This window comes from Notolepis coatsorum, assembly GCF_963971535.1.
Source record: "Notolepis coatsorum genome assembly, chromosome: 5".
Taxonomy (NCBI): domain Eukaryota; kingdom Metazoa; phylum Chordata; class Actinopteri; order Aulopiformes; family Paralepididae; genus Notolepis; species Notolepis coatsorum.
Window position 1 is genome coordinate 173,498,178 of NC_140169.1, and position 15,994 is coordinate 173,514,171.

Below are 15,994 nucleotides of genomic sequence, written 5' to 3' on the forward strand. Positions count from 1 at the left end.
CGCTGACTGTGGATACATCGGCGAGCGTTGGGGGAGAGGCCTCCTAGGCGAGTCTCCTCCCGCTCCTTGGTATGGGCTGGTACCGGCAGTGTACCATGGCCCGCTTGTCCAGGTGCTGTTCCTCGGTGCGGGTCGTGCGTCGTGCTCACCCGTGTATAGAGTCGGGGGTCTGTAGCGCAGCTCCGCGGGAGTATAGCCTGGGCTGTACCGGACCTCCTGGTCCGGTAGAGTACTGTGCTGTCTTCGGGCGTGGTTCTCCTCCTCTTCCTCTTCGTCTTCAGTTAGGTCATCCAGTGCTTGTAGTCTCTGGTTTAGCCTCTCCACAGGATATGCTGCTCCTTCCCGGTTGCTAGGTCTCGCTTGGACCGGTGGGGGGAGGTGGTCTGTGGGGGGTATAGACCTCGTCTGTTGGTCAAGTTCAGGGTTGTTTACTCGGCTAGGGGATGCCGCCCTGGAGGTGTGTCTAGACGAGTTCCTGGAGCCTCTGGCGGAGGGAGAGGGTGTTGTCCGTCTGATCAGCTGTTCTATTAGTTGCGACTGCTGTCTGTCGCTCGCTGCGTCCCGTTGAGCACCGGCTCGTTCTCGGGCCACATTCTCTTCCATCTGAATGCGTCTTATTTCTAGACGTATCTGCTCGTGTTCGCTTCGCTGCTGGATCTGCAGTCGGTCGCATTCAGCAGCGGCGTTCAGGCTGATGAGGAAGGCCTGCTGTAGGGTCCTCTCTGCCTCGCTGGGAGAAGGCGGTTGTATAGGGGAGCCTTCCCTCGGGGTACTCCTTGCGGAGCCTTGGAGCTCTATCTCCACGGTGCTCTCCCCGTCTTCTTCCGTGCCGAGTTCTCTCTTGGTAGCGTTGTATTCCTCCCGGGACTCATCGGGGACTACTTCTTCAGTACTGGCGGGGTGTGAAGTCATGTCTGGTTCCCACTGGTCCCCACCGTGAACTTGGTCAGTTACATTAGAGCCCGTAGGGGCCTCTATGGTCGGGGTAGTCTGGGCGTTGGGGTTAGACATACTTTTACTTTCTAGTTTTACCGCGTTTACTGTTAGTAGAAGACTAGGTTGTTGACTGACAGCGTAAGCCTCTAAGTACTGAGGGAGCCGTCGTTCGCGCTGCGGGCGTTGGTTAGGAGGATCGTTTCGTGGAGTGTTCATCATAGGCCATTTCAATATTAATAACACTATATTAATATTACACTAATTACCCTCCGGCTCGAAGGACCAATTGTAACTGAGGGGTACAATTCCCTGACTGTATTACTAGATATGATACTTACTACCACTACCTTTGTACTTAATATTCGGCCACCCAGTACACGGCATAAATATATTATCATAAACACTCTCACGTAGATGAAACGGATCCAACACAAATGTACGAAGTCGAAGTATGCGTTTATTACTACACAGCAATGGTGTGTAGAGCAAGCACTTAATCACTTAATTACATTTATGAATTGAAATAGTATGCACTTTTATGGCAAAGAGTATTCGTCGGTATATCAATAGAGAATGTCCAATCTCTGATGGCGCAGGTGGTAAATATACGACCTGGAATAATTAAGGAATAACAGCAATGATACTTTAATGATTATATACTAGATACACTAAGGGGGGGTTAATCCGGTCGCTTGTAAGCCGACAGGAGTAGGAGGGGGGGGGGGGGGTAGAATCCGGCTGCCTCGTCCGGCCAAGGGTATCCCAGGTGAACCCACTGTAGTGCCGTTCAATGCGCCGGCGATCCTTGGACCACAGATGAAAGCAGGTGGACTCTTTGTGGGCCGGCTCTCTCCGGTCCACGGGGGAGAGACGTGAAGCGACCTCGTCTTGCAGAGCGTCTCCTCACCTTGCGTCCTCTCCAGGGGGGGGGGTTCCAACACACGGCAGTGTCGGGGGTCTTTATCCATGGAATAATCAAAGTATACAAAGCATAATCCGTGCCTGGGAAGGCGGGCTGTCGTCGGTAGAATAATCCGGTATACAGGTCCACTCGCTCGTCGGCTCTGGGGCTCCTCGGGTGCAGCTTCACATGGGGTCAACCACCCTGGGTAAGCAGCCAGTTCTCTGCCCGAAACGATGGGGTACTGACTACGGTAGTATTCTCACCGCACGAAGCACTATATATTAACAGACTATTATTAGCTTAATAGACTACGTCCAACTCGACGATATAGTGCCAAATATGACTATTCAAATATTAATATACACGATGTCTCAATATCGATGGTAGGCGAACTTGGCCTTACTCCCACACGTGGCGTCGCGGGGAGGCTTTACGTCTGTGACTCTATTGGAGGGTAAGAAACTGGACTGAAAAGAAAGTCCTACTTTAGTAGCGCATTATATATACGCACTATGAACAAATAGTCCCATTAGTGGTGCGGTAGCCAGATTCCTACGCGGAACTAGGACTTGTTCGTACATGTGGAGCGGTACGTTTGAACTGGGTCTGAGGGGTATGGCAGCCTGGCACCAAGGTCTCGACCAATAGTAGAATGGAGACTATTATGGGATGTTCAGTAGGCCAGAATGGATATTCAATGCATATTGTACAAGGAATATACAAGGGATATCAGGGAATATTAGAGAATATACAAATACAATTAAATATATATATATAAATAAATATATATATATTCGGTTTAATCTGGCCCTTCACAACAGTACCCATTCTGCAATCTGTTAATTTTCTTTCAATCAATCAATCAATCAATCATTACATCCAAGATACACGGCTGCTGTAGTCTTGTCTTATAAAATACATAAACAATCAGCAATGTCTCGCTTGATGAATGGCCAGCAGTAGCCTAATTAATATTAATAAAAGTATTATCATTTTAATAATTGCGAAACGTGTTTAGTCCCTTGTTTGAGCCGAATCTGGGTTGAACATGATTTGTGGAACTCCCTCTGGTGTTGTGGTCGTGGTATTCACTGACCTTTGGGAAGTATTTCGACATGTACATGGGTATCTTAGTGGTGTAGTGTACAGTATCTTGTAGACCAGGCCCATTGCAAGTTGCTGTACTCTGTCGTCTACTCTAAGCCATCCTAGGTAGTCAAAGTGGGCAGGGGTGAGGTGGGTTCTAGGAGTAAGGTCAAGCAGTAGTCTGACCAGTTTGTTTTGTGATGTTTGTAATTTAGTTTTTAGCACTTTTGAGGTGCTTTGGTACCATGAGGTGCAAGCATAGTCGTAGTACCCTTGAATGAGTGCTCCTGCCAGAGTCTTCAGGGTATTCTTGTTTACCAGAGAGGAGATCCGGTACAAGAATCTTGTTCGTTGGTTGACTTTTTTTTATTACATTGGTTGCCATTTTGTCACAGGAAAGATTTGCCTCTAGGATGGAACCCAGGTAGGTAATTTCATCTTTCCTTGTGACAATATTGTCACCCACTGTAATAGAGAAGCCGTTGGCCTTGCTGAGTTTGTTATTTGATCCAAGAGAGAGAGAGAGAACTCGCATGGGGGACCCTGATGTAAACAAGACGAAAGTCTTTCTCTGGTCTGCATCCCCTTAACAATTGTGTGTATTGAGCCGTACTGTATTGTACCCATTCTGCAATCTGTTAATAACGTTTTCATTCATTCATTCAGGAGCAAAGGTCAATGACCAAACACACCCAGACTACATACCATCTGTATTCCCTTCAACATCACAGTCTACACCATCTACGTCAACAAACATCAGTCGCCATGAGCGGCGTGAAAAAAGGAGAGTGATGCAGCCAAGGAGGATGGTGACCAACAGAGAACCAAGGTCGAGTCAAGCTCCTTGACCGCTTCATCTGTGGACAGCAACGACACCAAATGCAAGATGATGACAGGTGTTACCTGGCCAGTGCTTCAGCACTTGTTTTCTTTCTTGCACACAGAGAAGACAAGGAGCACCATAATCTCACCCATAGATCAGCTATTTATCACCCTTGTCAATTACATACAATTATACATACAATTGTTAAGGGGATGCAAACCAGAGAAAGACTTTCGTCTTGTTTACATCAGGATCCCCCTGTTTACATCAGTAATCATCGGTAACATTTAGAATTGATTTCAAGGTCCTCCTCCTTATATACAAAGTATAAACATTGCGATCATCTACTATTGAAGGTTCCGAGCCACAGTCTAAAGAAAATCAGTGATGCAGCCTTTGCTAACTATGCACCAAAGTTATGGAACACACTACCTATGGACATTAGGGAAGCTAGATCTCTTAATATTTTCAGAAATAAGCTAAAAACGTACCTCTTCACCATAGCCTTCAAATACACCCCGCTGTTGATTGTACTGTAGCACTATTTTACTCTGGCCATTCTATTGCATAATTTTACTATCTATTCTACTATTCTATTATTGCACTGTATTATTGGTGTGCAAACCAGTCAACTTACAAAAAAGAGCCTGTTGGATGATTTCAACAAGATAAATGCGACAACATTGCAAAATATTTCACTATAATATTTCAAAGTGAAGTAAAAAATATTATAATAATTATTTGATCATGTTAAATAAGTGTGACTGACTGACGACTGTGACTGTACTGTAGCAACACTGACACTCACAGCACACAGCAGGCGCAGCAGGCGTCGGTGTCGGGACACGCATGGTCCAGTGACGGACGGCAGTAGTATAGTACACCAACGGAAATATTAAAGTTACACGTTGACCTATAATTCCGCCAAAGGATAATAAAAAAACCCAACTAATGCTATGTTAAATGCTATGTAAACAGCATTGTTTTCAAGGATTAGAGAGACATTTGTGATTGACCTGTGATACAGTCCACATTACAGTTCTACTTTTGTTTTGATGTGAAAAGTGATGCTGCATAAGAGGACTGCATTTAGCACTGACTGAGAAAGTACATATTACAGTTCTACTTTATAAAATGCTAATTGTAAATATGTTTGGCAATGTTAATTAATAGGAGAAGGTCCACATTACAGTTCTACTTTTGTTTTGATGTGAAAAGTGATGCTGCATAAGATGACTGCACTTAGCACTGACTGAGAAAGTACACATTACAGTTCTACTTTATAAAATGCTAATTGTAAATATGTTTGTCAATGTTAATAATATGAGAGTCCACATTACAGTTCTACTTTTGTTTTGATGTGAACTTAGCACTGACTGAGAAAGTACATATTACAGTTCTACTTTGTTGGACCAAAGCATTGCATGTAATTAGAATACAGGCAAATAAAAGTAATTTAGTTTAAAGTACAATCTTGGCTGTCTTTTTCTCTCAATAGGTAGTTGACTAAATGTAAATGTAAAATCAAATTTTAACAGATTGCAGAATGGGTACAGTACAGTCCAGCTCAATACATACAATTGTTAAGGGGGTGCAGACCTGAGAAATACTTTCGTCTTGTTTACATCAGGGTCCCCCAACAATTAGCATTTCAATGGTGTGTGTGGGGGTTGCCAATCCAATGTCACACCTACACAGGCTAGTCACTCTACCCCCCTGTTGGGATGGAGGGAGAGACGAGACAGACTATTTTCAAGTTTAATGTACATTAGATCTCTTGTTTTCGAGACTATTCTATTGGCTTGCCTTAGAGTAGCCTGTTCATACATAGACTGCAGGGATGGGTGACCTTTCACCCCTATGATCTTCCATGCGGTCTGCATCAGACGGACCAGTTTGGACTTTAATTGTACAGACAGGTTACCAAACCAAGCTGTAATACCATATCTGATGAGACTCTCTAATACAGATTGGTAGAAAAGTAACATACATTTTGATGGAAGAAGAAGTAAAAAATTAGAATTATGGTTATGAGATAGTCAGAAACAGGAGAAAAGCTAGTATGCAAATTACAGAAATCCCTATACGGTCTAAAGCAGTCAGGCAGAAACTGGAATGCTCTGTTACATGCATATCTCACTGAGAATGGTTTTGAACAAAATCCTGCTGATAACTGCCAATACACAAGGGAAAAACAAAATGAAAAAGTGATTCTAATTGTATTTGTTGATGATTTAATCATTGCTGGTAACAATGAGGAGGTTGTGAAAGGTGTCAAAATTATGCTTGCTGAGAGGTTTAAAATGAAGGATCTGGGAAAATTAAAACATTTTCTAGGGATTGATTGATTGATTGATTGAAAACTTTATTAACAGATTGCAGAATGGGTACAATACAGTACAGCTCAATACACACAATTGTTAAGGGGATGCAGACCAGAGAAAGACTTTCGTCTTGTTTACATCAGGGTCCCCCATTTTCAATTCATCAGGACATATATGACATACATGACATACAGATAGTCAGTACTGCTACATATATATATTTTTTTTTATCCACTTTTTCTCCCATTTTTCTATATTTTCTCCCATCCCAATTTTCGTATCATCCAATTCAACCCTCCCCTGTCACGAACGCTGTTTCTTGCCTCCCACAAGCCGGCTGCAATGTGGACTAAGTCATACATAGCACAAGTCCCCTCCGGTACGTGAGGTAACAGCAGTCGCATCTTTTCACCTGCGCAGCTCGATCTCTCAGTGTCGAGGAGTAACGCGTGGGAGGCTCACGCTGCCCCCGACACTTCCTGATTCTACTGCGCAGGCGCACCAACCGACTTGTAGGAGTCGCTTGTTCACAACGCCCGATCCCCACCCTTCAGTTTCCCTCCCCGTAATACGGCCAATGTGTATTACTGCGGACGACCAGCTAAACTGAAAACAATGTGGAGAGCTGGATTCGAACATGCGAATCCTAGCGTCTCCACACTGGTGGCGAGTGCCTTGCCCACTACACCACCTAGCCGCCTCAGTACTGCTACATCTATACATTTATGACATACCAGATTTGCAAATACAGTACTGTTTGTGATACAGAAGGAGTCAAGAAAAGGGAGTATATACATTTGACGTAGAAACTGTACATTGGAGGAGGTTGGGTGGGGGGGGTTGGGTACTGGGTAATTTACATTGGAGGTGGTTGGGGGGGGGCACACTGTATAAACAAGCAAAACTGTACATTGAGGGGGGGGGGAGGAGACACTGTACAAACAAACAAAATTGTACATTGGACTATTGACAAAACCATACTAGGTAAATGACTGTACATTGGAGGGGGTTGGGTTAGGATATTTACAGGGGCCAGTGTTGAATTGCAGTCTCCCGTAGGTGTCCCTTGAGAGAGGTTTTGAAAGTGGGTAGTGATCCACATTCCTTTACAGCTTTGGGTAGGGCATTCCACATTGATGTGGCATAATTGCGAAACGTGTTTAGTCCCTTATTTGAGCCGAATCTGGGTTTAACATGATTTGTGGAGCTCCCTCTGGTGTTGTGATCGTGGTATTCACTGACCTTTGGGAAGTATTTTGACATGTACATGGGTACCTTGGTCGTGTAGTGTATCTTGTAGACCAGGCCCATTGCAAGTTGCTGTACTCTGTTGTCTACTCTAAGCCATCCTAGGTTGTCAAAGTGGGCAGGGGTGAGGTGGGTTCTAGGAGTAAGGTCAAGCAGTAGTCTGACCAGTTTGTTTTGAGATGTTTGTAATTTTGTTTTTAGCGCCTTTGAGGTGCTTTGGTACCATGAGGTGCAAGCATAGTCGGATAGATTTGAACCAGTCAGAGGGTCAAGTCACAATGTCACAACAGAGGTATGTGAACAAAATCCTCTCCAGATTTGGAATGCAAGAGTGTAGGTCCAGAGAGACCCCATGTGAATCAAAACTTGAATACACAGAAAATGCAGAAAAATTTGGAGACCCGAGGATGTATAGAGGCAGTGGGAAGTTTGATCTATTTGGCTACATGCACTAGACCAGATTTAAGTTTTGTAGTCAGTAAACCTTCCCAGCATCTTTCTGAACCAAGTGAAGAGCATTGGAACACTGTAAAACATGTGTTCAGGTATCTTAAGGGTACAACAGACCGTGGCTTATGTTTTAAAAAGAATGATACAGGTGAACTAGGCCTAATAGTCCACAGTGATGCTGACTGGGCATCAGACGTTGTAGACAGACGTAGTACCACAGGGTACTGTGCCAGTCTAAGTGAGAGAAGCTCTCTCATTTCATGGAAGAGTAGAAGACAACCAACAGTTGCACTTTCTACCTGCGAGGCAGGATACATGGCCTTAGCATCAGCCATACAGGAGTGTATGTATTTGCAACAGCTACTCAAGGGTATTGATGGATGTCAGTATGCACAAACCAAGGTTTTTTTTTTTTTTTTTTTTAATTTTTTTTATTATTGCAAAACAAAACTTATTAAAAGTCAGTACTCAACACACAATGTATAATGAAACTTTCAGTAAAGGTGGTTAAAATATATGCAAGTACAGAAACAGGATAAAACAAAAATAGTCAATAATAACATTTTAACCGTATACAGTGTATATCCAGCGAAGTTACAGTTATATAAATGTTAGTATATAATATACCCCTAATACCTATTTTCTAAAACCCTACACACATATGCTCCAGCTCAAACCCCCCCACAAACCAAGGTTTATGATGATAACCAAGGAGCTATTGCACTAGCCAGGAATCCTGTAAACAGGCAAAGATGTAAACATATTGATATAAAATATCACTTCATAAGAGAAACTGTGAATAGTGGGAGGATATGTTTGGAATATTGTCCTACTGACAACATGATTGCTGATGTGATGACAAAACCAGCCACTAAGCTACAACTGAAGAAGTTTGCTCAGTATTTGTTTGGCACTTAGTTAGAGTGAAAGAAAAGCATGGATGTGCCAATATGTTTTTTTTGTTGTTGTTGTTTATTTTGTATTGCAGGCCAAAGAGGGAGAATATATATATATATATTTTTGTTTTGTACCACAATAAGCTAAGTTCGAGTGGGGGTGTTAAATATATTATTATTATGTGCGCCCTTGCTCATTTGTGTTCTACAGAGGGCGATGTAGTAAATCCAGTATGTGACGTCACTGACGTTTCCTTTCCATTCCTGTTCTGGTCTATTATTTGTGAATGATTGTTGTTGATATATATAGCGGCACATTTCGCCGTTCTGAATGAGTGAACTCAGCTGTAACATTACTTACTGACTGTGGATCGCTCGTGCTATCGCGCAACGTGATTGGTTGTTTCAAAGTGGATCTGGGAAATGAAGTGTGGATTCGCGCAAAATGAATTAATATATATATATACATTTAATAACGTTAATTTTTAATCGTTGGGCATGGGGGGAGGTATCAAGTCTTTTCAAGTCAAGTGAAGTTGCGTAGCAACAACAGACAAGAAGTTGACTCAGAATAACTCATGTACAAATACCGATATGCCCTACTTTGTTTACTTGTTTATTGCACAATGTCGCTCTATTGGTTGGATTCTTATTATATATTATTACTATTGTATTATGCACATCGTTGCGGGCAATTTCATTTTATAAATAATAAAAAAATATATATATTAGACACGCTGGGATTCAAACCCCGGGCCTCGGCTTGAAAGGAATGGGCATAAACGACTAGACCACGGTACTAGACAAAATATATCCATTATATATCCCCTACACAAAATATACACATTGACTGCTAATTCGACAGGTCTTAACGGTTTAATTATTTTATTCAGCAACATTGCGTACACAAACTTATTGTTACCAAGAAGCATTACACTAACGCTTTCTTTTGATGAAATGAATGGACAAGAGAGCCGTACGTCGGCCATCTAATGAAGTTAGATTTGACACGTTTTAATATATACACTTTGACTGCTGAATTGACACGTTTAACTTATTCATTCTTTAATTCAGCAACATTCATTCATGCAGTCTGTAGACATACTGTAGGACGTTGTAGCATCCTATGAATGAAGTCACCAGCTGTAATGGAACTGAATGGAACTCGAGCTTAGTCCAGCGCGCAGCTCCTCCAATGAATGAACAAAAAGCCGGCGCGTCGGGCAGTTGTCACCAGCTGTATGAGAGCGCCCCCGCTGGTCATTGTTAACATTAACCATGCCAAACGGCGTCAAAACGGCCGGCAAACAGCTGCTCCATGACAAATTCTGGCTGGATCTGTACATAGTGCTGGCTCGGTGTGTTTCTGTTAAAGAATCACACAGGGGCTAAGTGTGCCTTGGTTGCTTGTTAAAACAGCGTTTTTTATAGGGCAACTGGGATGGAGTTTTGTCTCTTCCGAGCGCCAGTTTACTAGGTTGTCTCGATGAATTCTCGTTCATATCTGGGGGATGTTAACGGAATAGATCAAAACATAGGTAGAGGGGTCTCACGCCCTTGGGGTGGGCCACTGAGCACGGTCTAAATGGGGACCGTCTGGGTGGCGCCCTCTTTTCATGTTTTAGATCGACATGCATACCTACCCCCTCTTCTGGAGTGGGCATGTCGGCGTGGTTAGGACACGGGACTGGTCTGGTCGCGCTGGTCCAGGTCAGTTAACCCGTTGTCCGCCGGGGATGCAGATCTGCTGTTCTGGTACCCTGAGGGACTTGGGTTTTTTTTCAGGGGGAAAACATGCTGGGTCGGCCCGGGGTGTCACAAGGTTAGGCGTTATGGAGACCCTTGTTGGGTACTCTTTTGTACCTGGCACTGTCATAAGGGGCTGGTTCTCCATTATTTTCGCTCCTCTCTCACGCGTGGCGAAGAGAGGGGGCTGTTGGGGTGGTCTTGGACCTCCTCTGGTAACCCTGTGCTTCCCGTGCCGCCGGTCCCGGTCCGAAGTAAAGTTTTGTTGATACCGTAGGCCTGGGATAACCCTTTTTTGAAAACTGAAACACTTGTACTGCGGTATAGCCAGTGTATGCCCGCAGGTGTGTTTTGGAGTTTTTTCTTGAGGGGTTATAGGAACAACCACCGTCTGTACAGAGAGGGTGATTGATTCCCTGGTATGTTGGAGCAGAGTCAACTCCCGGGTTACCCGGTTGAGTGTGCCCCTGCACGTTCATGACATCTGCCAATCATGTCAGCCTTCTCTGCCTCGACCCCTCTGGGTGGTTTTTTTTTAATGGAGGCTTTGTCATGCAACAACGCCAGCATACGCCCCTTCCGCCGGGGGGGCTGTTTTCAGCTGACTCCTTTGGCGCCTGTCTCGTCCGCAGTGCTCCAGGCTCAGGTTACAGCCTGTTGCTTGGTTTCCCCGGTGCGCTGCCTGCTTCCGTTGGTTAACCTTTTTTGTGTACTTACGGCCATGCTGACTGCCTGTTCTGCAGGGTCAGTGTGCCAGGCGGTGTGCTATTGGGGGGAAAGGGCCTGCTCTTGGAGGGGCCTTATCCGAATATATTGGCGATGTGGGGGGTGGTGTCACTAAGTGACCACCTGGTGGGGTCTTGATGCCTGGCGTCATTGACCTCTCTGGGCCCCCGTTTTCCAGGGGATCCAGTCCCTTCAGTGGGTCTGGGTCTTCCTTCGCTCTCCGCTGCTACGGCGTTGCCACGGGGTTGGGTTTGCTCTTGACCCCGTGATTTCTGGGGGCAATAACGAGGTTGTTCCTTCCGTTTGTTCCCGGGTGGCATGCGGGTTGTGCGTGTGTGTAGTCGTGGGGTCAAGCCACGGTCTGCTCACCCTGTGCGTTGAGTTGCTTGAGTGCCTCTTTGCACGGTCGGATCCGTCGCCCTCCCGTGAACCTCCAATAGGGGGGGTATCCTCCATTAGGGAGGGTCGGGGGGGCTCGGTCCTCCCCGGTCTGATGGTTGTGGGGGGCCTCAGCGGGGTACATTGGTCGGGCTATGGCTCCCGCTCATCCCCTGTTATGCAGACAGGTGCTGAGCGAAGCCATAACGCTATAGAACGAAGGGTTATGTATAACCCAGTTCTATGAGTTATGGTGCGCTCAGCACCTGGACGCCGCTGCGGCCCTTGATTTTTCATTGTGGTGAAATTTGTTGGGAAGGAGATGAGTGTGTGGCCCCACCCCTGCTTATGTAGGTAAGCGGATGGGGGTGTGGCCAGACGAATGCTGGCATGTAAAGGTACATGGTGGAAGTTTTTATTCAGTGTATATACGCTGAAGCGAGATATATGCAGACAGGTGCTGAGCGCACCATAACTCATAGAACTGGGTTATATACATAACCCTTCGTTTATTGTATAGCAATAAGGTTGGATGAATTCTGCAATTGTATAAAGATGTAAGCACTGTCTATCTGTAATAAAATGTTCAATCAATCAATCAATCAATCCCATAACACACGCTCACACACGCTCACTTTAGATGGAATGCCTTGAAACAGCGCTGCTCACGGAGGCAACGTCTCTCTTTTTTTTTGGAACTACTTTTTCTGCGGATGGTTTTGTCAATACATCTTCAATTAATGTATGTTTATTGTATAGCAATAAGGTTGGATGAATGCGCCAGTTGTATAAAAGCCATTACACAACGCGCAGTCGTGGGTTATGAGAATTAGACCATGCCTAGGGGTGGTCACTCCTGCTTGTGATGTAATGCTTAAGCATTACCAGCCATGTTCAATGATGTTTACATGCATTTACTATTTTCAAGGTGGAGTTTTTGTTCATGGTGAACCTTTGTTTATTTTTGATAACAGGGAGACATATTGAAAAAAAAAGAATTGAAGTGTATTCTGTATGTGAAAGAAAAATTATTGAATTCACTGATATTTCTGTACATGGTACATTGGAGTTTATGTCCTAGTAAGGAGGGGATGTTGTGTACTGACGTGCCACATTGTTACGTGGTTACGTCATAGGAGCTGACGCTGCACGTTCACTCCGGAGAATACTGAGAGCGAGTCAAGTGCGCGGGCACTCGACCGGCGGAGAACTGAAATAAAGTTTATTGTTTAAATACGGAGTTGATTCTTAAATGAAGTACTCAATATCTAACAGGTTGTTCACCCAATGGTCTGCAGGTGTCTTGTATGGACAAGATTGCAAGTCAATCAGGGCGAGCTTTGACTCATATCTCGCCTTAGAACTACCAGAAAGGCTGTCAAAAGTAGTGAAATGCCATGTTGGCCTCAATATTATCAAAACAAATTAAATGAAAAGGTTATGAAATTAACAAGAGTGTGATAAAAACATGTAATAAAAACGGAGCTCCACGCATAAGTTTGATTGATTGATTGATTGATTGAAAAGTTTATTAACAGATTGTAGAATGGGTAGAGTACAGTACAGCTCAATACATACAATTGTTAAGGGGATGTAGACCAGAGAAAGACTTTCGTCTTGTTTACATCAGGGTCCCCCATTTTCAATTCATCATAACATATATGACATACATGACATACAGATAGACAGTACTGCTATGCTACATCTATACATTTATGACATATCAGATTTGCAAATACAGTACAGTTGTGATACAAAAAGTGTCCAGAAAAAGAGTGTATATATATTTGACGTAGAAACTGTACATTGGAGGAGGTTGGGTGGGTGGGGTGGGGTTGGGTGGGTGGGGGCTGTACATTGGAGGGGGGGTGGGGTGCGGGGGTTGGGGTAGGGGGGACACACACAGTAGATCAGTAGAAATCTGTTTGTTTTCCCAATACCAAGATGGCGGCGATCTCGTGACGTCAGCGTGTCTTCGAGAGGCAAGCTATCTGACGTTTTGACGGGAGCTAGTTAACGTTGGCTAGTTAGCCAGCTAGCTAGTAGTATTGGTGAATCATGTTGCTAATTGATTTCGGTCGAGTAACGTTAGCGAGATTGGCCTACATTCCGTTACATATTCATAATCATGAGAAGGATAGGAGTCCTGACCTTGTCGTCCATCGCCTGGCTCGGGGACATGGAGTTGTTGCCCATCTGATGAGACACGAAAGAAGAAGATTAATATCCTGTGGTCACATTAATATCCTGCATGGGGCTCTACCGGTATTCAGAAAAACAGCATTAGACACTTACTGTGAGGTTCGCCTTTCCCTTGACCTTTAATTCCCTGTCTCCTCACCTCACTAGCCCCCACCCTCGCGTTCGTTTACTCTCGTTTGCTCTTCAGCAGCCACACCCTTGGACTACCTGTCATTATGTGTTTGATTGGTCTGGTGCCGAACACACACTTCTAGCTCGAGTATCAATTACCATCACGCACCTGATGTGTGTTCTAATTAGCGCCCCAGTTGGGCTTTAAATACCTCGCTCTTCCCCTCAGTCCTGGTCGGGTCGTTCCGTATCATATCTCTATCACCAAACTCCTTCGGGAGGTTCTCTGTCTGTAGGCTCCTACGGGAGTTTCTGTTTTTGTCTGTATGCTGTTTTATCTCCGGCGTGAGACGAGGTGCAAGCTTTGGCCACCTGTCGCCGTTTGCCTGGAGGGAGACATTGTACTGCGCTCTCTAATCCTCTACGGGAGGTATTCCAGTGTTCCACTCCAGACCTCCGAGCCAGACGCGCTCTTCACTCCAGACGCGCATCCAGACCTCCGAGCCAGACGCGTTCTTCACTCCAGACGCGCATCCAGACGCGCATCCAGACCTCCGAGCCAGACGCGCTCTTCACTCCAGACGCGCATCCAGACCTCCGAGCCAGACGCGCTCTTCACTCGAGACGCGCATCCAGACGCGCATCCAGACCTCCGAGCCAGACGCGCTCTTCACTCCAGACGCGCATCCAGACGCGCATCCAGACCTCCGAGCCAGACGCGCTCTTCACTCCAGACGCGCATCCAGACGCGCATCCAGACTCCGCGCCAGACACGCTCTTTACTCCAGACGCGCATCCAGACGCACATCCAGACTCCGCGCCAGATGCGCTATCCGTACCGGCGCGTACTCCAAGCAGACGCGCACCACTCAGACCTCCGCGCCAGATGCGCTCTCCGTACCGGCGCGTACTCCAAGCAGACGCGCACCACTCAGACCTCCGCGCCAGATGCGCTCTCCGTACCGGCGCGTACTCCAAGCAGACGCGCACCACTCAGACCTCCGCGCCAGATGCGCCCTCCGTACCGGCGCGTACTCCAAGCAGACGCGCACCACTCAGACCTCCGCGCCAGATGCGCTCTCCGAGCCTGCGCCCTCCTACTCCTCCCTGTAAGCAGCTCCAGCCCTCGCCCTGTCCAAGGCCTTGACTCTGTTTCTCTCTGTCCCTGTCCAGTTCCTCCTAGTCCTCCTAGTCATCCCTGTCCTCCTAGTCCTCCCTGTCCCCAGCCCGCCTCCGCGGGCCTCTGTCCCTGTTTCCCCATTCTAGTCCTCCTAGTCCTCCCTGTCCAGTCCTTCTAGTCCTCCTAGTCCTCCCTGTCCCCAGCCCGCCTCCGCGGGCCTCTGTCCCTGTTTCCCCTCTCTAGTCCTCCTAGTCCTCCCTGTCCAGTCCTTCTAGTCCTCCTAGTCCTCCTTGTCCAGTCCTCCTAGTCCTCCCTGTCCAGTCCTCCTAGTCCTCCCTGTTCCTGCCCTTGTCCCTTGCCCTGGCCCTGTTCCCTTAGCCTTCCCCTTAGCCAGCTCGCCTCTTAAAGGCACTGTGCCCATTTTCCCATTTCTTGTTTTCCAGTATTTTGTGTTCTCCCTTAAAGGGACAGTGCCGTTTTCTGTTGTATACAATAAATGCCCAGTTCTTGGCTTACTCTCATACCTGTCTTGTGTTGTGCGATTGGGGTCGGTTACAAACCATAACAGTACGACCCGACCAGTCGACGACCCCAGCCAGCACAGACGGTGTATGTTGAGTTTGCCTTTTTTTTTTGTTCCCTCTAGTTCCCCTGTTAGCTTCCCTGTCAGCTCCCCTGTTTAGCCTGTTAGTCTCCCCTGTTAGCTTCCCTGTTAGCTCCCCTGTTAGCCCTGTTAGCTTCCCTGTTAGCCCTGTTAGCTCCCCTGTTAGCCTGTTAGTCTCCCCTGTTAGCTCCCCTGTTAGCCTGTTGACTCCCCTGTTTGCTTCCCTGTTGGCCTCGTTAGCTCCCCTGCAGCTTGTTAGGCCTCTACTACCAGCATGGCCCCAGTCTGCTAGCTTAGCCCCGGCTGCTAGCACAGCCTCTATGTTAATGCAGCCTTGCTGCTGGCATAGGCCCTGTAGCTAGCCATGCCCAGGCAGCTAACCCAGTCCCTCTGCATGGCCCCAGTCTGCTAGCTTAGCCCCGGCTGTTAGCACAGCCACT

General features: G+C 46.2%; 1 protein-coding gene across 1 annotated transcript in view; it reads right to left on the reverse strand.

The window, feature by feature from the left end:
• Positions 1–15,994, reverse strand: part of LOC311228469 (uncharacterized protein) — a gene marked incomplete at both ends in the record, with an annotated part of 109,132 nt that overhangs the window by 51,176 nt on the left and 41,962 nt on the right. The window contains one exon of the mRNA XM_084314375.1: positions 13,669–13,713. Coding sequence (XP_084170501.1) covers positions 13,669–13,713 — 45 coding nt within the window. The remainder of the gene's footprint in view (positions 1–13,668; positions 13,714–15,994) is intronic.